The following is a 23,433-nucleotide window of genomic DNA, read 5'->3' on the forward strand; positions in this document are numbered from 1 at the left end:
TGCATCCCTGGGATAAATCCCACTTGATCATGGTGTATGATCCTTTTAATGTGTTGTTGGATTCTGTTTGCTAGTATTTTGTTGAGGATTTTTGCATCTATATTCATCAGTGATATTGGTCTGTAATTTTCTTTTTTTGTAGTATCTTGGTCTGGTTTTGGTATCAGGGTGATGGTGGCCTCATAGAATGAGTTTGGGAGTGTTCCTTCCTCTGCAATTTTTGGGAAGAGTTTGAGAAGGATGGGTGTTAGCTCTTCTCTAAATGTTTGATGGAATCCACCTGTGAAGCCATCTGGTCCTGGACTTTTGTTTGTTGGAAGATTTTTAATCAGTTTCAATTTCATTACTTGTGATTGGTCTGTTCATATTTTCTGTTTCTTCCTGGTTCAGTCTTGGAAGGGTATACCTTTCTAAGAATTTGTCCGTTTCCTCCAGGTTGTCCATTTTATTGGCATAGAGTTGCTTGTAGTAGTCTCTTAGGATGCTTTGTATTTCTGCAGTGTCTGTTGTAACTTCTCCATTTTCATTTCTAATTTTATTGATTTGAGTCCTCTCCCTCTTTTTCTTGATGAGTCTGGCTAATGGCTTATCAATTTTGTTTATCTTCTCAGAGAACCAGCTTTTAGTTTTATTGATCTTTGCTATTGTTTTCTTTGTTTCTATTTCATTTATTTCCACTCTGATCTTTATGATTTCTTTCCTTCTGCTAACTTTGGGTTTTGTTTGTTCTTCTTTCTCTAGTTCCTTTAGGTGTAAGGTTAGATTGTTTACTTGAGATTTTTCTTGTTTCTTGAGGTAGGCTTGTATAGCTATAAACTTCCTTCTTAGAACTGCTTTTGTTGCATCCCATAGGTTTTGGGTCGTCGTGTTTTCATTGTCATTTGTCTCTAGGTATTTTTTGATTTCCTCTTTGATTTCTTCAGTGATCTCTTGGTTATTTAGTAACGTATTGTTTAGCCTCCATGTGTTTGTGTCTTTTACATTTTTTCCCTGTAATTCATTTCTAATCTCATAGCGTTGTGGTCAGAAAAGCTGCTTGATATGATTTAAATTTTCTTAAATTTACTGAGGCTTGATTTGTGACCCTATTGTGATCTATCCTGGAGAATGTTCCGTGTGCACTTGAGAAGGAAGTGTAATCTGCTGTTTTTGGATGGAATGTCCTATAAATGTCAATTAAATCTATCTGGTCTATTGTGTCATTTAAAGCTTCTGTTTCCTTATTTATTTTCACTTCGGATGATCTGTCCATTGGTGTAAGTGAGGTGTTAAAGTCCCCCACTATTATTGTGTTACTGTTGATTTCCTCTTTTATAGCTGTTAGCAGTTGCCTTATGTATTGAGGTGCTCCTATGTTGGGTGCATATATATTTATAATTGTTATATCTTCTTCTTGGATTGATCCCTTGATCATTATGTAGTGTCCTTCCTTGTCTCTTGTAACATTCTTTATTTTAAAGTCTATTTTATCTGATAGGAGTATAGCTACTCCAACTTTCTTTTGATTTCCATTTGTATGGAATATCTTTTTCCATCCCCTCACTTTCAGTCTGTGTGTGTCCCTAGGTCTGAAGTGGGTCTCTTGGAGACAGCATATATATGGGTCTTGTTTTTGTATCCATTCAGGAAGCCTGTGTCTTTTGGTTGGAGCATTTAATCCATTCACGTTTAAGGTAATTATCGATACGTATGTTCCTATGACCATTTTCTTAATTGTTTTGGGTTTGTTTTTGTAGGTCCTTTTCTTCTCTTGTGTTTCCCACTTAGAGAAGTTCCTTTAGCATTTGTTGTAGAGCTGGTTTGGTGGTGCTGAATTCTCTTAGCTTTTGCTTGTCTGTAAAGCTTTTGATTTCTCCATCAAATCTAAATGAGATCCTTGCCAGGTAGAGTAATCTTGGTTGTAGGTTCTTCCCTTTCATCACTTTAAGTATATCATGCCACTCCCTTCTGGCTTGTAGAGTTTCTGCTGAGAAATCAGCTGTTAACCTTATGGGAGTTCCCTTGTATGTTATTTGTCATTTTTCCCTTGCTGCTCTCAATCATTTTTCTTTGTCTTTAATTTTTGCCAATTTGATTAATATGTGTCTTGGCGTGTTTCTCCTTGGGTTTATTCTGTATGGGACTCTCTGAGCTTCCTGGACTTGGGTGTCTATTTCCTTTCCCATGTTAGGGAAGTTTTTGACTATAATTTCTTCAGATATTTTCTCTGGTCCTTTCTCTCTCTCTTCTCCTTCTGGGACCCCTATAATGCAAATGTTGTTGCGTTTAATGTTGTCCCAGAGGTCTCTTAGGCTGTCTTCATTTCTTTTCATTCTTTTTTCTTTATTCTGTTCCACAGCAGTGAATTCCACCATTCTGTCTTCCAGGTCACTTATCCGTTCTTCTGCCTCAGTTATTCTGCTATTGATTCCTTCTAGTGTAGTTTTCATTTCAGTTATTGTATTGTTCATCTCTGTTTGTTTGTTCTTTAATTCTTCTAGGTCTTTGTTAAACAATTCTTGCATCTTCTCGATCTTTGCCTCCATTCTCATTCCGAGGTCCTGGATCATCTTCACTATCATTATTCTGAATTCTTTTTCTGGAATGTTGCCTATCTCCACTTCATTTAGTTGTTTTTCTGGGGTTTTATCTTGTTTCTTCATCTGGTGTATAGCCCTCTGCCTTTTCATCTTGTCTATCTTTCTGTGAATGTGGTTTTTGTTCCATAGGCTGCAGGATTGTAGTTTTTCTTGCTTCTGCTGTCTTCCCTCTGGTGGTTGAGGCTATCTAAGAGGCTTGATGGGAGGCTCTCTGGTGTTTCATTTCTTAGCATTAAAAGTTACAACCTGGAAAATAAAAGGGCATAATGGGATTATTAAGAACTAAAATATGGGGAATGTGTTTTTGCACCTACCCTTCATGCTCGCTTCTCTCTTTCTCAAAGCAAAGGCACTGTTGCTTCTGAGTTTACTGGGTTCATTTTTCAAAACACATTTCTGCCTTCATCAGGCTTTCTTGCCCACCTAGAGCTTTATACATTGAATATGTTTAATTTACTACCTTGATAATCAGCCTTCTATATTTGTTAAATATGTACTGATGTTTAAATGGTTAGAGCTTTTAATCAAGATTGTATCTTGTATGTGTTAGTTTTATTAATGCTAGGCTTTGTTTTTGTGGTACCAATAGTGCCAAAACATAGTTCTGTTTAGTAAGTTGCATTCCTTTCCAGGAAGTTCTGTCAGCAAGAATGGAGTGAATGTTTTTCCCTGTTGGGCCTGAGAGCATAGTCCAACCAGCACCTGCAAACCCAATACTTTGTTTTGCATTATGTCACAAAAATTAGGCAAATATTCTGCTTTATTTAACACAATATCATTTTTATTTTAATATAAAATCATTTTTTTCCATTACTTACCGTTGTGCAAATTGATGCACTTGAGAGATACACTGTGCTTATTTGGGGGCCAAACGTCTTCCCACAGTACCCTCTCTGTACCTGCACTCCCCACTCACATCCAGGCTTGAGAAGCATGGTTTTGTTGTACATCCCAGGTAGCCTCATGTAGAGCCTCTTCAACCATGGCCAAAACGACACTCTTCAACCATGGCCACTTTATCAAGATGGTTGTCTCACTGAAAGAGCTGTCTGTGAGGTTTGGTAATTGGTGATTTTGTGTGCTGACAGACTGTCCTGTTCCTTTATCCAGTTGACAATTCAGGATTTTATACATGCTCTTCTGTTCTTTTCATTTGCAGCTGAGCTGCTGTTTGTTCACCAGCTTAAGACCAGTGAACATCTCCTTAAGGTTAAAGACTTGCTGTTTTTGGCATGTGTAATTATTTTCATCTTAGCCTTAGGTTGTTAGTTTGAGATTTCTACTTCTTATTACTAGTATAAGTTCTTTTTTATATTTTCTGTCAACGTCTTTTTACAGTTTGTAAAAGTGTGATAAAATTAAATGATTGCACAGATACTGTTGAATGGGAAAAAATGGAACCTCACTCTGAAAACATCCATTTGTTAGCCAATATATGAATATCTGACTTAGGTGTGTAAAAGACTGTTCAGGGATAGGTAAGATACAGTGGTAAGGGTTGTTTGAAGGTTGAATTGACAAAAGTAGAGGAGCATCTGCGAACAATTGAGCAAATCAACCGAGGCATTTTAGGATTGTTGGGTTATTACAGCATACTGAATTTTTTGTTTATCCCAACTCACTGTAATACTGCCATGATCAGATGGATATTGCTGCCATATTCAGTGAAGCCATCTTTATGAGGGTAGTATGACTCTTAGTCTGCTCTCAGTTTGTAATTGAAATTTGTGAGGATTTCATATTTGAACATTTTCCTGTAGGCTATGTATGATGTGGTAGTAGATTGTTTGCCAGAGAGAATTTGTATCGTTATGCAAACATAGCTCTTTCCACTATTCCATGCCTTCGAGAATAGTCAAGGGGACAAAGCCAGCCCTAGGCAAAACTGTGAAGTACTACAGAATTGTTTGCATTCTCCCTTTGCCTTCGATGCAAGTTTTCCTTTCCTCTGTCTTGGTATTATGTCCTATTTTTGCTGACATAATAACTGATATTTATTTTACATTTTTTATACATAAAGCCAATCTTTTAAGTCCTTAGGGGCCTAAATCTGTTGCTGGCTTCTGCAAACACTTATGGTAGCTTATTTCCTTATGTCTTTGATGGTGCTGACTGTGAGCTTTTATTTGTTTGATCTTAACCTGAGGCCCCAAATAAGGGTAGGATTTGCATTTGCTTCTAAAGGGATCCAGGGGCTGCACCATAGGCCACTTCAGTCTCCTTCAGCAGTTCTCGGCTTAATGTGGCTCTCAGGTTCAGCTTCCCAGTGGCAAGTCTGAAGACTTAGTCTCCCAGTAGCTGGCTTCATCCTCAGGGACACCCTACCCTTAGAGTTTGCTTATTGCTCAGTGTTTTACTCTGGATTCAAGCCATGGTTTGTTTGCTTGTAGCGGTGGTTCTTTTTGGTTATGGTGCTGGGGTCCTTGGAGATTTCCTTTACTTTGTGGAAGCCCATCAGTGCACTAAAGAGTGTATTTTAAGCAAGAACTCGTTGTTTTGTACAGGAGGGCCCTTTGGAGTAACTACTCCACAATACTGCTGCCAATTATAGTTTCTTTACAAATATTTTTAATTTTTTAAATGAGGCAAGATAACCTTAGGAGATTGAGAGACTGAAGATAAAAGCAAAAAAAAAAATAAAAAGGTGGGGGGCGAGAAGCTGTAAAAAGGTCCAGGGAAGTAAGAGGCACTAGGATCTGGAGCACAGAGAGGGAACACAGGTTTGCTCTGGAAGAACGTGCCGCCTGTGTCCCTGAGCGGGCAGGTGTCGGGGCGCCGAGGAGGAGGGGGAGGAGGAGGAGGAACTGCACCTGCCGAGAGCTGGGCAGAGCAAGACGTGTGGGCCTGAGGAGCCTGGGAACCAGTTAGCACAGCTTTGTGCAGAGTAGAAAGAGACTAGGCACTTGTCACGTCCAGGTAAAAGGCTTGCTTGACTACGTTTCCTTGGTGCAGAATAGTTCAATATATATTTATTTTTAAAAATCATTTATTTTGTAGGACTTGCTCTCAAGCATAGTAGATTAAACATAGATGATCATCTTTGCTTTCTCCTGAAACCCCGATAAAAGATCAGTAAAGGGATTTTTAATAAGTTATGAATTTATTAGGTTAAAGAGAAAGAGAGGGGGGCACAATGTTTTTTGGTTTTTTTTCTTTTTAAGTCTATTGAATTTGTTACAATACTGCTTCTGTTTTATGTTTTGTTTTTTTGGCCGCGAGGCATGTGGGATCTTAGCTCCCCGATCAGGGATCAAACCCGTACCCCTGTGTTGGAAGGCAAAGTCTGAACCACCGGACCGCCCGGGAAGTCCCCACAATATTAGTAACATTTTGCAAGTTGGAAAACTGAGTGATGCTGAGCTAAACTGACCAGTGGAAGCTGGGAGCTCAATGCCTTCAGGGTTGGAGAACTTCAGAGAAAAGCCAGTTCTTGCCGCAGAACCCTAGAGATGCTTAGGAATTGGAAGTGCCAGGTGTCTCTGAAGGCAGACAACCAGGGGGATTGATGGAAAGATCTCTCCCCTGTCATGTACAGTCATGGAACCACCCCTTCCCCAGTTTAGTACTAAAATCTGCTCTCTGTAGAGGCTGGACCAATGGGGCCTGTTAATTCTTAAGTTTTAAGTACCTGTATTAGCACAGTATTGGGCAGCATTGAGAAACTGACAGTTTGACTTTCTGAATGCAGGGAAAACAATGATTAGCTCTCTGTCTTTTAATATTCCTTCTAATAACTACGCGTAACCTGATTTAATTGACCCATATGTTTCTTTTTTTCTGGCTGCTTCTTTGTTTTCCGTCAGTGCTGTTTTTTCCCCTTCCTCGAATGAGTGCTTTAAAAATTTTTCTTTTCTCTCTCTCTTCCCCACCCCTCCTCCCCCCAACTCTGATGGAAGGCGTTTGGTTATGACAGTATTTTATTATCTCTGGTTGTCTCCCTAAGGCCAAAATAAGAGAGTTGAACCTTAGTCCGTGATTCTGAGTGGGTGCCGAACAGAAAGCACTAACAGGGACTGGCCACAGCTTCGTTTTAGGGGTAGATTTATTAGAGCTGTGAGGGACCATAAATCTTGTCTTTCTTTCTCTTTCTTTGCACCTTCCTCTGCTGATGCTCATAGGGACCCGGGAAGTAGCATTTGGGCTTTAAAATGGGAGAACCTCAGGGATAGGGGTGGGATTTCAGTGACCTTGGTCTGCAAACTATTCGTAATAAGAGTTTGTATTTATTAGTTGTTTGAGATTATTTGTAAATTGGATATTTAAGTCAAGAACTTGAGTATGTGTTGATGAATGTGTAGGCTGTCACCTTGACGTGTGAAGTAATATGTGGTATTTCCGATCTGTCCCCTAACACAGCTCAGAGTACTCACTTACCAGGGATTTGTATTTAGGGTCTTCAGTGAAACATGGATTGGTTGACTGGATTTTTTTCCAGCTTTGTATAGAAACAGGTCTTTAAAAGTAATTTGTAAGGTTGGTTTTTTTTTTCTCCTTTGGAAGTCTGAATTTGGGTTAAATCTGAATTCTGCCACTTACTCTAAGTAAACTAACCTCTCTGAGCCTTGATTTCCTCATCTATAAAATGATGATGATCATACCTGCTCCTTAAGAGTTATTGTTAGGATTAATGTGAGCTAGAGAGAATGGAATGCTCATGATTTAAAATATTAAAATATTTAACTGGAGATATAGAGGCAGTTTAAAACGCTTTAAGAGATTAAAAAAGCAGCTCTAGGTTGTAAAAGTTCACAACACAGTAAACACGCTGAATCTCTGCAAATTTCTTTACTCAAAGAACATCAATTTACTTTGTCATGAACCTGCAAATTTCAAGGACTTTTAAGATTCTCTTTCCTGTGAGAAATGCATGAATGTGTTACTATAATTTTTGGCAGGTGAGTTTTATATTTACTTGTTTTTATTGAAACTAAGGAAGATATTTGGCCTCACGTGAAAGCTAAGTGATATAAATGCTGCTTGGAAACTAACGCAATATGAGTGACTTGCTTAATGTAAAACCTGATAAGCAGTCACTCTTCACTTGCTGTGAAATTATTTGCTTCTAGATTAGCCCCAGAAATAAGGATATAGTATTATGCAAGAATGTTTTTGCTTTAGTAAATGGAAGTTGTCAGAGATTTCACCTGGAATTTGCTTATTCTTGCCTTTAGTTTTGTTAGAACTTTGGCCTTGAAATGCTACTCTTTACTTGTATGAAATGGATTTATCATTATTTTCATTAGTATTGTATTACATTGATAACGAAGCTGTGTATGTACTCCTTAATTAACCAGCTGTAAACTTGGCTGAGGTCATGATGTGGATGGCACATGGAACCAAAGAGAGGATCCTTGTCACCATTTTAAGATTTGAAAATTAGATGTGTTTACACCCTGGAAGGAAAAAAATCCAATCAAGCACCATCTGTGTGTCCTGAGTACTTGTTCCCTCACCTTCTGTAATTAAAAAACTTGTGCTGGGGACTTCCCTGGTGGTCCAGTGATTAAGAATCCGTCTTGCAATGCAGGGGACGCTGGTTCGATCCTTGGTCAGGAACTAAGATCCCACATACTGCGGGATCTACTGAGTATGTAAAGCCCGTGCACCGCAACTACTGAGCCTGCGTGCCACAACTAGAGAGCCCACGTGCCACAACTACAGAGCCCTTGTGCTCTGGAGCCCGCGTGCCACAACTAGAGAGAAGCCCATGTGCCACAACTAGAGAAAAGCCTGCGTGTCGCAACGAAAGATCCCACATGCTGCAGCTAAGACCTGACGCAGCCAAATAAATAAGTATTAAAACAAAAAACCTTGTGCTGGCTGCTTGGCTGAACCAGGGGTATATTATTAAACTGGCTAACTTATTTGGTCTAAAATGTTCTTTAGGGAATCAGTGAGTGATTTTAAATGTTCTTGCTGGGTCTGGGTCACCACATTCTCTGGGGTAAGCCAAGGAATGACAGTTCAGCAAATAAGTATTATGTATGTATTATATGTCAACAAACCAACTTGTTGGAATCGGTTGTTAACTCGTTTGGGATACGTTGGACAGCTTTTTTTTTTTTTTTAAGATTTATTTATTATTTATTTATTTTAGGCTGAGTCGGGTCTTAGTTGTGGCGCGTGGGATCTTCGTTGAGGCACGTGGGATCTTTTATCATTGCTGTGCATGGGCTCTTTGTTGTGGTGTGCGGGCGTCTCTCTAGTGGTGGCATGTGGGTTTTCTCTAGTTCTGGCGCACGGGTTCAAGAGCATGAGGGCTCTGTAGTTTGCAGCACGTGGGCTCTAGTTGAGGTGCGAGAGCTCAGTAGTTGTGGCACACGGGCTTTAGTTGTCCCGCGGCATGTGGGATCTTAATTCCCTGACCAGGGATAGAACCCATGTCCCCTGCATTGTAAGGCGATCCTGTTGGACAGCTTTGGCAGAGAGAGATTAAGTTAGATCTTCTCCTGATTTTCTTCACTAGTTGAGCTATAAGCATACCACTTCTAGAATGAGATTTAATGTGGTTATTGACCTTGACTCTTGCTGTGTATTCTCTCTAGCATTGATTCATGTCTTCAGTGTGAAAGAATAATCTCTAGTAGGTCTGTGTCTTTATTCCCGTCTAGAGAATGGACTTGAGGATATGGGGAGGGGGAGGGGTGAGATGTGACAGGGTGAGAGAGTGTCATGGACATATATACACTACCAAATGTGAAATAGATAGCTAGTGGGAAGCAGCCGCATAGTACAGGGAGATCAGCTTGGTGGTTTGTGACCACCTAGAGGGGTGGGATAGGGAGGGTGGGAGGGAGGGAGATGCAAGAGGGAAGAGATATGGGAACATATGTATATGTATAACTGATTCACTTTGTTATAAAGCAGAAACTAACAAAAAAAAGAATAATCTCTTCGAGCTTTGCACTGACCTCTCAGAGGGCTCCTGTGCCAGTTCTGTTTTTGGTGAGGCAGGAAGGAATTTCTTCATACTTTCTGATGATACCAAGTGATACTGTGGTCTAGAAAAACAGGATTGCTAAACTTCGTTTTGAGATTGCAAGTGCTTTGATGCTTTGGAAGTAACCACTAGATTTGGACTTAGACACCTGTGTTCACTTCAGTGAACATGTATTGAGTGTATATTATGTGCCAAGTTCTTTGTCAGTCATCACCTTGGAGAAGGACAAAGTCGAATAGGGGCCAGCTTTACATGTAGTCAGAAACTGAGATAATGCAACCAACATTTATAATAACAGACAGATGCACAAGGCATAGATGCTGTGTAGATGATTATTTTTATTCAGGGTGAGGCAAGAGAGTTGGATTTTATGGAGGAGATGAAGACTGAGGATGGTTCAGGTAGATAAAGTTGGGCTTTTAAAAAAAAAAAAAGATCAGGTTTTTTGGGCATTCCAGGAAGAGAGAATGTAATTGTGGGAGGCATGGTACGGCATGTAGCAGGCAGCTTGGCATTGCAGGAATATAAATCACGAAGGGAGTAATGGTGGGAGATAAAGATAGAAAGGGATTCAGGGCCTGTATCTTGAAGGGTCTGACATACGGTACTTTGGGGCTTTGAGTTTTTTCTGATGTGTAGTAATCAGCTTAAAGCAATTGACAAGATCTAAGCGGGGAGAATGAAAGGATGGAATTTAGTTAGCTCCCTCTGATAGCGATCTGGGATTCGGATTGGAGAGGAGTAAAATTAGAGGTAGGAATACTAGTTAAGAAGGTTTAAAGAAGTTCCAGAATGAGTTTTAATTTAGTAAATTTGTTTAACTGAACTGAAATGATGACATAATGAACGAAAGAATGACAAGGAGTTAAAGAAAGAGGAAATATCAGAGGGGCGGACTGTGTAATTGAGAGGACCTAGAGATTGATTGGTTATAAAAAGATGAGTAGGAGAGAATCATCTGGGTTTGGGGCTTGGGTTACTGATGTAGTCACCAAAAAGGACAATAAAGAATAAAGAACTGGATTTGAAGTGTTGGGAAAGAGGAGTTCAGTTTTGAGTGTTGTTGAGGTTGAGGTACCAGTGAAGTATCTAGGTGGAGGTGGCCAGGAGGTAAGTAGATATAAAAATATCACGTGCAGTGGAGAGGCTGAGAGGAAAACCATAGACTTAGGAATCACCAGCGTGTAAGTGATGGTTGATGAAGGGAGAACACAGGGAGTGAGAAATGAAGGGAAGAAACCCAGTGGTGGAATTCTGGGGGAACATGTTGACAGGTATTCTGAGGTAGCGGATACTGGGAATGAATAGAAAAAGTAGTAGGTTAGAAAGAAGGCATAGGGACTGAGAGAAGAAAGAACTTCGTGAAGGAGTAGGTGTCAGTAATGTCCAAAGCCAGGAGCCACATGAGATCCTGATTGGCTTTGGAAGTTAGAAGGTCACTTGGCTTAGAGCAGTTTGGGACAGAGGAGCATTTCTATTGGAACAGTAATTTGTAACCTACCTTTGCTGCTTACTTATTGTGTGACTTGGGAAAGCCATTTTGTCTTTGGCTCTTTGTAAAGAGGTGGTTGGCCTCTTAGCAGGTTTCAGTCTGTGATCGGTGGGGCTCCATGGGTTCAGAGAAGGCACTTTGAGGCTCATCAAGGAGATCAAGGGTTAGGTCAGGTATTCGTCGGGGGAGAAGGTGCAGATAGTCTATTCCTGATTCAAACAAAGCAGCTGGAGCAGCTTGAATTTTTATCTATTTTATATATTTGACTTCAGTATCAGATTTTATTTGAAAAAACATAGTGCGGTATAAGAAACTTGAAAACTACTGGCCTACAGAAGCCGTAGTTAACCTTCAAGCATTAAAAGAGATAGAATAAATAGCTGGTGTTCAAAATTCCTCTACTAGATGAAGATTATAATAGATGCTGACTTGCTTCATGATACAGATTTTATTCAGAGGTCAATATTAGTGTTCGAGTTTCTGTAATAATAATTATTCTTATTTTCATTAGGAATGAAAACTAAACTTCTAAATAACTGAATTCTGGGGACTTCCCTGGCGGTCCACTGGTTAAGACTCTGTGCTTCCACTGCAGGGGGCCCAGGTTCGATGCTGGGTTGGGGAACTGCATGCTGCATGGTGTGGCCAAAGAAAAACCCCAAAAAACTGTGAGCTAAACAACCGAATTCTATTTTACACTTTGTTAAAAAACTTTTTATGTGTCTTACCAGGTTCTGACTCAGAAGATCTTTTGGAAGAATTGCTGTGCTGTTTGATGCAGTTAATCACTGATATTCCACTCTTGTAAGTTCTGGCTAAGCCAGGATTAGTTTTATCTTCTTTGTATATTGAAGATGGTAATTGATCATGTTGAAGAGTTTGTGGGTTGTGGTGTAGTACTTTCATGTATGCCTTTTATGTATGCCTCCGTGTACATCCATGGGCTTCTTCTATCTCTCCTGCCTAATAATATTTAGACTCTGACGACCTGTCATCAACACAAGAATTTTATGTTGTTGAGGGGAAAATAAGCTCTTTAGCAATACTGAGCATATGATAGGCACAGAATTATTCTCTGTAAACAAGGGTTTGAGAGGGAAACAGTTAAATCTAGTATATATGTAGTAGATGCAGCTAGTTTTCCACCCATTATTTGTTCTCCCCTTCTTCCTTGCTTCCTGATTTTATTGCTATATCTGGCCTTTTTTGGAGAGGTCAGATTTCCATTTCCAGCCTTTCTTGAAGCTAGGTGTGGTCAGTGAGATGTGGGGGGAAGTCCTCAAATGAAACTTACGGGTGCAGCTCTTTAAGGGGACCTGACTCATCTAGGAGACATAGGTATATTTTTGTTTGTGAGAGCCCACTTTCCTGCTTTCTGGAATGTGGACAGGGTCTCTTTAGAGTTGTGTTGGACATTTTGGCACCAGGAGCTAAGAGACTCAGAGAAAATTCTGCTTTGACGTCATTGAGCTGCTGAACCAAAGTCATCAACTACTACATCTCCTCCCCCTACCCCACCTCCGCCCTTGGAATTCTCATGTGAGAAAACTAGACCCTTATGTGTTTACACTGTTACAATTAGATTTCTGTCATTACAGCTGAATGCAGTTTCTATATGATTCAAAATGTTTGTTACTTTTAAAGCAGTTACTCTCAACCTTTTTTTTTTAGTTGTCTCTCTGAGGAGCCTCTTTAGAATTTTTTTCTTAATTGCCTCTCCGAAGTCCTAATGAAATTTGAATACCCCAGATACACTGAATATCTGTTTATGTGCTATGGCCTTTTTGAGGGCCACACATCATTATAATATCTATGAAGTTTTTCACCCCTTAAGAACCAATTTTCACCCTCTTGAGGGTGATCTCAACCCCCCCATCGAGAATGCATATTTTATTTTATTTATTTTTTATTTTTTTATTTTTGTCCACACTGCACGGCATGTGGGATCTGAGTTCCCCGACCAGGGATCAAACCCATGCCCCCTGCGGTGGAAGCTCGGAGTCCTAACCACTGGACCACCAGGGAATTCCCGAGAATGCATATTTTAAAGGAATTATTTTTTGAAATAAAAAAGTAGATTTTTAAGATTTATCATCACAGAGTCTCAGTCTATGTGGGGATATAGTTGGAAATGTGCCACTTGCCTGTGGCCCAAAAAGGAAAGACAGGTATTTGTGAGAAAACAGGCTCCTGGCCTCTGTTGTGCACAAGTGCAGCATCCAAAATTGTAATATAGATTTAGAAATGAGAGCCACCAAAGCCTGTTGTGACTTGGTCTGGTGACATACAGCCTGGAAGGTAGGGCTGAGACAACTGAGGAATCACTGACAGGGAAGAGCATGGGAAAAATGTCCCAGGCAAGTTGAACTCTTGTGACAGACACAGCTCTTTGCATGCCTGGTATCCTTTCTCCCCTTCCTCTCCAATATTGTTGGGGGCAAGGTGTGCCCAGCTTAGTTTTCAGGCACTTTGGGAACTAAATATGGCTCTGTGACACAGTTTGAGCCAATTACAGGTAAGCAGAAGTCATGAGCTTGCAGAGCATGTACCTTCAGCCCGTTGCCCTTGGCCCTTCTCTTCCTTCCTGGATGTGGAGGCAGTGCTTGGGCCATGTTGAAACTATGAAGATGGGCGCCACACCCGAAGAACAGTGTCCCAGCAGTGTGGGATACTGATAATGTTATAGAACCATTACACCAACCCTAGATGGCTTATCTTTGGATTTCTCCTTATGTGAAAAGAGCAAACAGTTATTTTGGTTAAGCCACTGTGGCTATTAGCTTTCTGTTACTTATGGTCAGATGTGGGAAGGGGAACACATATATTGCCTACTATTTGCTTATCACAGTATGTGTGGTGCTTCATGTGTTCCTGATTTAATTTTAAAAGTAGCACTACCTCTATTACATTTGTTATTACCAAATACCAGCAATTTTGTATATATCCTGAATGAGTGCCTTTTGTTGTTGTTGTTGATAAAATGTCATGGTAAAGTTAAGGGGGATGGAAATGGTAAATCCCTTTAGATAGTAAATAAGCTGTGAGTACAATAAATAGACCAGCCACTTAAACACTCTTGGAGAGGAAGCAGTGTTGTAATAAATCAAACATTTTAGTGTTTTATGTGTTTATACTTTTTAAATGAACTGAAAATGCACAGACAACCAGATGTCTTGTGTTATGTACACTCAGCTTTAACCAGCTGCTGAAACAATTTCTTATGATTTAATGTTCTTGGAGCTCCATCCTACAAGAAGGTTTGTCTTGGTAACAGTTTCCATGTGAAACCAACCTACTCTTTAAATGTTTCATCTACGATAACCATAGTGCAGTGTTACCGATCAGCTTATAATTTAAGGGGGAATGTTAACCTATGAAAACTGGGGATGGTCTAGACACACCTGACTATCATCAGTCTCGCTATAAACGTTGAAGTTTAACGTTGGCATGCCAGTGCTGCATTAGCGGGTGAACAGCAAGAGGAAACTAATTTTAATCGCTATCGCGGGTAATGCAAAACTAGCTTAAACGTTTCGTTTGAGACTATGAAATCATTCTATTAATATTGAAAGCAAATGATTACCAAGAGCAGAGGTAGATAGACATTTAGAATGCTATACGTTTTAACTGATACTTCATCATTAAGAGAACAGGATCAACTGTGGTAGTTTAAACTCCCAGAATTTGTAGGAATTCATTTGTAATGAAAATGGACTTTTAAGTAGTAAGTGGATACTGCTTCTCAGTTTGGATTTCTTGATAAAATATTAATTCTCTGAGGTGTTAGTCTTCAAAGACAGATTCAAATAACACACCTTCCAGGAATCCTTCCTTAACACCACACCTCTCAGCGTTTATATATGTATTTAAAAGAAAGATTAAGTCAGGCACCGTCTCGTGACTTGACATTTTTTAGTGTATATTGGGTTGATCCAGTAGAATTGAAATGTCTTCCAAAAGTAAAACCTTGTCTTTAATTGTTATACCTTCTTGATCTCAAGGAGTTGAATGAGAGAGGAATAAGGTACGATGGAGAGTGTAATGGAACATGGTCGGCAGGCCAGAGTTGAAAGCACACACTTAGAATTTGTGACACTGGTTCGCTTCTTTCAGTGTTACTGGGAGGGTTGAATGAGACCCCGTGATTCTTGCCAGTGAAGGAGTTTAGGTGGGGCCCTAGCAACATAAGCAGTTACCTTGTATGGGCCTAATACTTACATTTTGAGGACTGCTTATGATGCTTTTTTATTATGAAATAGAGTTTATTTTGAGAACTTGAACTGGATGTCTTTCCTTGCCTTTTTATCTCTGTTTGTTGCTATTGTTTTTGTCAAAGCTGTCACTCTTAGCTGTTTACAGTGATGCCATTGTCAAGAACAGGCCCTACTCCTTGCCTCTGTGCCTTCACTCTGGACACGTCCTGAGAGGTCTGCTTAGAGTGGGCCTTTCTGTGGGCTCCAGCCCCTTCCTCTGAGATCCATTTATGTGTCTTCTCCTTTATCAACCTGTGAACTCAGTAAGGAGGATTGGGACGGCTTAATTCTCAGCCTGGCCCCGATGGGCAGATTTTTTAATTCTATAATTTAAGAAACTTTAGTTTTTTCATAAGCTATATATTGATAAAGATACGATATTCAAACTGGATTGCCTTCACCGCCTTTTCCAGGAGTGTGTGTATGTCTGTGTAGTGGGACTTCGCAGCTTCAGTGCTGGGGTATCTGATGTCATCTGCTGACCTTGTCCATGTTACTCATTCTGCTTCAATAACGCTGGTGTCCTTGCTAATTTGGAACATGCCAACCCACTGCTGTCTTCAAGGCCTTCGACCTTCCTTCTCTTGCCTTGAATATCTCTCCTCAGACACCTGCATGGCTCTTGTCCTGACCTCCTTCAAGCTTTCTTCTGGTCAAAGTTCTGCTTCTTAGAAACAGCCGCTCTGACTACCCTAAAATAGCACGCCTCTCATTTTCTGTCCTTTTATCATGCTTTATTTTTTGTCCTAATACTTATCACTGCTTTTAATTTATTTATTTATTTATTTTTGGCTACATTGGGTCTTCGTTGCTATGCGCGGGCTTTCTCTAGTTGCGGCGAGCAGGGGCTACTCTTCGTTGTGGTGTGCGGGCTTCTCATTGTGGTGGCTTCTCTTGTTGCGGAGCATGGGCTCTAGGCCTGCGGGCTTCAGTAGTTGTGGCTCGTGGGCTCTAGAGTGCAGGCTCAGTAGTTGTGGCGCATGGGCTTAGTTGCTCTGTGGCACGTGGGATCTTCCCGGACCAGGGCTCGAACCCGTGTCCACTGCATTGGCAGGCAGATTCTTAACCACTGTGCCACCAGGAAAGCTCATATCACTGCTTTTCATATTACCTGTTATTTCCCAAAGAAATTGGAATGAAAGCTACATGAAAACAAGGGCTCTTCCTGCGTTAACATTTGTTTTGCTCACTGCTGTCCCCTTAGTACTCAGGTTAGCCTGGCAAGTGGAAGACTCAAAAAATATTTGTTGAATGAGTAAATCCGTGGGAGCACAGCCTATTCAATGTGCTTAAATATTTTGTTTGTTTCTCATTATCTGGTCTATATGGAAACACAGTAGTGTGCTAAGGCATATTCCATTGCAGATATAGTGGCTCAAAGCCCCTTGCAGTTGGTACATTATATTATAAACACTAGGTGTCTCATAGACGTTAGCAGTGGAAAGGGGCTACTAGAAACCGAAACACTGAGAAATTACATCTGACAATATTTAAGGAAATGGTAGATTAATTAGCTATAAATGCTGACTAGTCTGGAGCCATTTAGTTTAGGGACGGACAGTCAGCATTGTATCTCAGTAGTCCCCCAGATGATCCCTTCACAATATAATAATTAACCTTTTCATTAAGTTCATCCACAAAAACATATGTTATGAATATACTAAACTATGTGTATTTACGGTACTGGGCCCTGGGCAAAGAAAGGCATGACTTTGGAAGAGCTTAGAGATGGATAGATGCATAGAAAGATAGCCTAGTAAGAGGAACAACTGATACATGCTGCAGTCATTGGGAGTTGTAGTGATGAGCAGCGGCTAGATCTTCAAGGAGGCAGAAAGGAGCTGCATAGGGACCGCTTGGATGCGTCTAATGTGTTTGGAGAATCACAAGTTCATTCGTTTGATTAGAGTGGAGGGTTTGTGGGAGACTAGGGCTGGAGAAGCTATGTGGTTTGATGGAGTAAAGACTTGAATGTTAAAAGGACTAAATGTTTGATTAGGTTTAAGGTTCTCTTTATTAAGATATAAAAGAACATAATATATATATTTTAGAGCTAGTTCTCTGAAATCCATTTTGGATGTATTTGGGGAGGGATGAAACTGATTAAGAATCTTATTGGTAAAATTAACTTTACTGGATTTATGAAATGTAATAAAATGATATAAAATACACATTTATTCGACCCATAGTTGTTGGTATTGGCTTAGATGTTATACTTTGGAAAATCTGAATATTGAAAACTTTTGGTGGCAATGGTGAAGTAGGTGGTTCAAGAACCTGAGGAGCCATAAACAGTTTCTTTATGAAGTCTGCAAGTTTTTGAGAGTGAAGGAACTGGAGAGACCCACGTTGGCAGTGAACGGCCTAACTGTTGGGAAAATGTCTTTGTACAGCCCTGCATGTTGATACCCAAACTCTTCTCAAATCCAGCCTCAGCAGAGTGGGTAGCTAAAACAAGTCAGCATTTAACTTTTAGGTGCTGTAAAGTAAATATCTGGTGTAGCTTTCTGGTTGAATTAGATGTTTAAGACATTACAAGCACTGAATTAAAGATGATAGCATTTTCAGATACCAAGACAGAATTAAGTTCACAATAGCTTATTAGTTTGAAAATTGATTTCTGGTGCCTCTGGGAAAAAAATCCCGGTTAAAAAATTTTAATATGTAAGCCTTTACCAGGTTTATTGAAGAAATCTGACTGAGATATATCCAGTACCACAAATATTGATACTATAAACTATGTGCTCAGATTGTTCATAATTGCATTATTCAGTATTGCCAAGAAGTGTAGGAGACATTATGTATTAGGAAAAAACACCACTAATTCTGCATCCAGAAGGTAGTGTTTGAATCCTAGCATTACCACTCATCAGCATTGTCACTCCAGGCCTCAATTTTCTCATTTTAAAATTGGGGTTCATAGATCATAGACTGTCACTTGGAAAAGACATTTGGACACATCTGGTTCAGTTGTTTAATAGTTTGGATGTGGAGATTGAAGTGCATGAGTTTGGAGATCAACTCATGTAGCCATTGAAGGAACAGCCAGGCCAGTTGTTAGTTTAATGCACCACGTCCTGAGCTGCAGTAGAGGGGCCTGCAGCTGAGAGGGAGCATCTTCTCCTGGGATGAGGTCTGTCTAGTGCTCTCACTGCCTACTCTGCTGCTTAGGATTGCGTTGAAGACCAAAGTAATGCACTTGAAAACGCTTTTATAAATTTTAAAATGCTTTATGATTATAAAACTGTGTTGCTTTACACATACTAAGTACTTAAGAAAAACACTGAATATATTTGCTTCTGAGTCAATTTTCCTATTTTAAACTTCTCATTAAAAAGTAATAGCGAGATGTGACAGGGTGAGAGAGTGTCATGGACATATATACACTACCAAATGTAAAATAGATAGCTAGTGGGAAGCAGCCGCATAGCACAGGGAGATCAGCTCGGTGCTTTGTGACCACCTAGAGGGGTGGGATAGGGAGGGTGGGAGGGAGGGAGATGCAAGAGGGAAGAGATATGGGAACATATGTATATGTATAACTGATTCACTTTGTTATAAAGCAGAAGCTAACACACCATTGTAAAGCAATTATACTTCAATAAAGATGTTTAAAAAAAAAAAAAGTAATAGCACTTGGTCATTAACAAGTATAGTGGTCATAGGACGCAGCATGTCTGAGATTCAAAAGAACAAGGCTGAATAGTTTGTGTGGGAACTGAAGTCAGTTCCTGTTGGGTCAGGCTGCTTGGAGGAGCTTCTCTGGCTGCTTTGGAGGACTGGTTCTAGCCTGGCATTAGGTGTGAGAGATTAGCAGCAGCTAAAGCAGAGTCCTGAATCCTGACTGTCATTTTGCCTGTGTTTGCATGTTTCCTTGTTAAGTTGTGGACTATTTAGAGGCGTATAATCATTGAATTTTTTAGAACTAGAATTAAGCTTATTTTATACATTTTCATTTTGTGTATAATGGCACTGAAGTAGAGAGAAAGGAAGTGACTTTCCTAAGGTCAGTTTGCAAGATTCTTAGGTAGCTCAGTTGAATCTCTGCCTTCAAAGAATTTTTACTCTTAAGAAAGCAAGACTGGTACAGGATGCTTTTGTTAATTTCTTTTGCTGTCATTAATACATGTATAGCAAAATATGAATGAGGTAGTTCGATATTAATAACTACAACTTTTAATTCTACCAACAGTCAAACAATTGATTTTCTTTTCCTTTTTAATTTTTTGTGTTACTTATATAAGTTAATTCTTTACAGAGTAATTTCTTTTTTGGGCACAATCCAGATTGCATTACCTTTGGATATTTAATGCTAGTCATTGATGCTGATGCAATTATTTTAAATTGTAATGTATGTGTGCACATGGTTTGGGAAGACAATCAGATAGCACAGAGGGCTTATGATGAGAACAAATCTCCTTGTCCTATATCCCTTTGCTCTCCAGAGACAGTCATTTTTCGTTTTTGACTATTCTGGTGGTTTATATAAACCTTTACCTTTATCTTACCTTTATATGTATTTCTAAATAATATGACACTATTTCTTTTTTTTTTTTTAATTAAAGGCTTTATTTTTCAGAGCAATTTTAGGTTCACAGCAAAATTGGGCAGGAAGTACAGAGTATTCCCATACCCTTCCTCCCACACATAGCCTCCCCTGCTATCAACATTTCTCACCACAGTGGTACATTTGTTACAGTGGATGAACCTACATTGGTACATCATTATCACCCAAGTCATAGTGTACATTAGGGTTCACTCTTGGTGTGTTGTACAGTCAGTGGGTTTTGACAAATGCATAATGACATGTATCCACCATTACAGTATCATAAGTGTCCTTTCACTGCCCCAAAAATCCTGTGTGTTCTGCCTGTTCATCCCTTCCACCCCCTTAACCCTTGGTCACCCCACTGATCCTTTTACTGTTTCTATATTTTCACCTTCTCTAGAGTGTCATATAGTTGGAATCCTACAGTTTGTAGCTTTTTTAGATTGGCTTCGTTCACTTAGTAACATGCATTTAAGGTTCCTCTGTGTTCGTGGCTTAGTAGCTCATTTCTTTTTAGCACTGAATAATACTCCATTGTCTGGATGTAGTACATATACATACATTCACTTAATGCATATATACAGATATAGTCCTCATTTAAGTCTTAGAATTGGAGTTAAGTGTGACCATTTTAAAATTTGATAAAAATATAATAAATTTGGTAAAAACTTGTTCCCTAAAGGGAGTATATCATTTATAGTCCCACCAAAAACATTTAACAGAGCCTTGCCAATATTGTATATTATAAAATTTTTTGTATGCTAAAAATGGAAATCGTATTGTGATCTTTATATGCATTCACTCATTACAAGTGAGGCTGAACATCTCTTCATATATTTAAAAGCCATTTCTAACTTTCGATGAAAGTTTAGCAATCATTTCTAGTTCTTGAGAGCTCTTTCTCTCTGATTGTTCTTTGTTTATGAATGTTCTTTGTTTAAGCTGGCATAATTGCAGTTTGGACACCCACATAACAATTTTGGTATATTTGCTTTATTATTATGTACCACCTTATCAATCCATCTTAACTTTTGATTTTTTAGAATGTTTTTAAAACCTCTTTTTGGTTGAGCTTTATTTCAATAAGGTATGTGGCTATATTTTATACATTTGATGCACTGTTACATATATAGCATTAGTTCTTTGAGAAACCGTAAAAACATGGAGTGGATATTTGAGTTTATTTGATCCACTCCATTAATTTTTATGTATGATGAAGCTGACAGATAAGGTGACTGATAAAGGTAACAAATGACAGTTCTGATACTAGAATGCAGATTTTTTGGTGCCTAACCTCCAGGCACTTTCTGTTCCATTGTTAATACTTTTATAAATGAGGAGTATTACCATGTCTTTGATTTTGTTAACTTTTAAAACTAGCCATTACTGCTATTGACCGTATCTGTAATACACTATACCACTTTTTAGTCTTTCCTCATATTTTACTTTTGGAATCTCCATGTTGGCATGACATTGATATTTCTAACTTTTGGTCTTAATCCTTTGAACTTGTCAGTTGTTTTTGTTAAACTTATGTTCCATTTACAGTTTCTTATCCAATAGCAAGTCAAAGGAGGATGGTTTTTTCTCCTGCATATTCGTTGACTTTGACCTTAGCCAACACTAACACCCATTTCGTGAAGGCTTTTGTCTTTATCCAAGTGTTCCACTCTGCCCTGGCAGAGCACTGCAAGTTCATGGCGCCTTTTTTTCTTCACATGAAATTAATAACTTGCTCCAACAGTAGTTTGTTCTAGGACATTTCCAGCCCAGATGGTGGAAAGTTCTTGTGATAATATGGCAGCTGAAGCAACATTTTGGCTTTTTAAAGTTGACTTTGTTTTGGCGATTGTGTAATGAAAATCTTCTGAAGATTATGCAAGGACATTAAACAAGAAAGATCTGTTGGCTTAAAACATTTTTCATTTTTTAAAAACCACCACACTCAGCATGGTAGAATTTTGGTTTCTTTCAAGTATTGGCCTGTCTTGGCTCTTTTCCTTGATTATTTGGCACTTAAGATAGCCCAATTAATGGATTTAAAATTTTGTTTCCACAGGAATATAACGTTGCTTTGAATTCCTTTTTTTTGAGCATCATAGAAAGTTACAGCAAGAATTGACATTAGAGGTCATCTTGCCCAATGTACTTATTTACAAATAAGAAAACTGAGACCCAGAGGAGTTATTTTTTGAAGTTAATAGAGTGAGTTTAATAGAGAACTTAGAAACAGATCCTAGGTTTTCTCACTTGGGGTCAGTGGCTCTTTCAGCATACCACAATATGATTTAGTTTTTTGTTTATTCTTATTTCAGTGTCATCAGATTTTAGTCAGTAAATTTTGATTTTATAATTTATGATAATCCTCTATTTTTAGTTCTTGATTAATTTCATTTTCAAACAGATGATACATTTATGTTGTTCAGATACCAAACACGTAAAAGTGTACATGAACGATCTCCTGGCTGTCCTTGTTCCCCATCTCTCCAGCCTTCCCATTTGTCTCCCTAGTAACCACTGTTCGTTCTTAGTTTCATATGTATCCTTCCTGAAATTTTTCATGCATATATATTCAATTACGAATTTAGATTTTTATTTCCCCCTGTATTCATATAAAAGGTTGGAAATTATACATAGTGTTTTGAATTTTCCTCTTTTTCCAGTTAGCAATCTATCCTGGCAGTTTCTGTATACAAGCATTCAGAGAGCGTTCTCATTTTTGTCTTTTAAGTAACAACTTTATTGAGATATAATTCAAATACCCCAAAATTTACCCTTTCAAAGTATATATTTAAGTGGTTTTTAGTATATTCACAAAAGTTGCGAAACTGTCACTGCTCTCTAATTCCAGAATTTCATTACCTCAAAGAGAACCCCTGTACCCATTAGCAGTCAATTCCCATTTCCCCCTCCCTCCTGTCCCAGTAACCACTAATCTGCTTCCTGTCTCTATAGGTTTGCCCTTTACGGACATTTCATATAAATAGAATCATATGATGTGTGGCCTTTTGTATCTGGCTTCTTTTATTTAGTGTAATGTGTTCAAGGTTCATCCATGTTATAGCATGCCCCAGTACTTCATTCCTTTTTATTGCTGAAAACTATTCCATAGTATGTATATACCACATTTTGTTTATCCATTCATCCATTGATAAGTATTGGGGTTGTTTCTACTTTCTGAATAATGCTGCTGTGAGCATTCATGTACAATATTTTGTGTGGACGTAGTTTTCAGTTCTCGGGTATGTGTCTAGGAGTAACATTGCTAGGTCATATGATAACTCTGTATTTAACTTTTTGAGTAACTGCCAAACTTTTCCTCAGTGGCTCCATCATTTTACATTCCCACCAGCCGTGTATGTGAGTTTTGATTTCTCTACATCCTTTCTCATTTGTTTTTAAAAGTTGCATTATATTCTGTTGTAGGTCAATATCAGTTTATATTTAATCATCCCCCTATTGAAAGACGTTAGAATTGTTAACATTTTTTTGCTAATATCCTTTGCTCATTCTCATTTTGGCACCTTTATTGTATCTATTTGTAGGACCAATTTTACATTAGAAAGGTTAGTCCTTTGTGACATAAATTTAAAGTACATTTTTTTTCTAAGTTTGCTTTT

The 23,433-nt window shown here is 38.9% G+C and overlaps 1 protein-coding gene across 4 annotated transcripts in view; it reads left to right on the plus strand.

Moving 5' to 3' along the window:
- DYM (dymeclin) overlaps nt 1-23,433 on the plus strand; it is a 389,413-nt gene that overhangs the window by 66,226 nt on the left and 299,754 nt on the right. For all 4 annotated transcript variants that reach the window (XM_061170204.1, XM_061170205.1, XM_061170206.1 and 1 more), the window contains one exon: nt 11,743-11,815. In XM_061170204.1, the coding sequence (XP_061026187.1) occupies nt 11,743-11,815 (73 nt within the window). The remainder of the gene's footprint in view (nt 1-11,742; nt 11,816-23,433) is intronic.

The sequence above is a fragment of the Eubalaena glacialis genome, chromosome 15 (assembly GCF_028564815.1).
Source record: "Eubalaena glacialis isolate mEubGla1 chromosome 15, mEubGla1.1.hap2.+ XY, whole genome shotgun sequence".
Lineage (NCBI taxonomy): Eukaryota > Metazoa > Chordata > Mammalia > Artiodactyla > Balaenidae > Eubalaena > Eubalaena glacialis.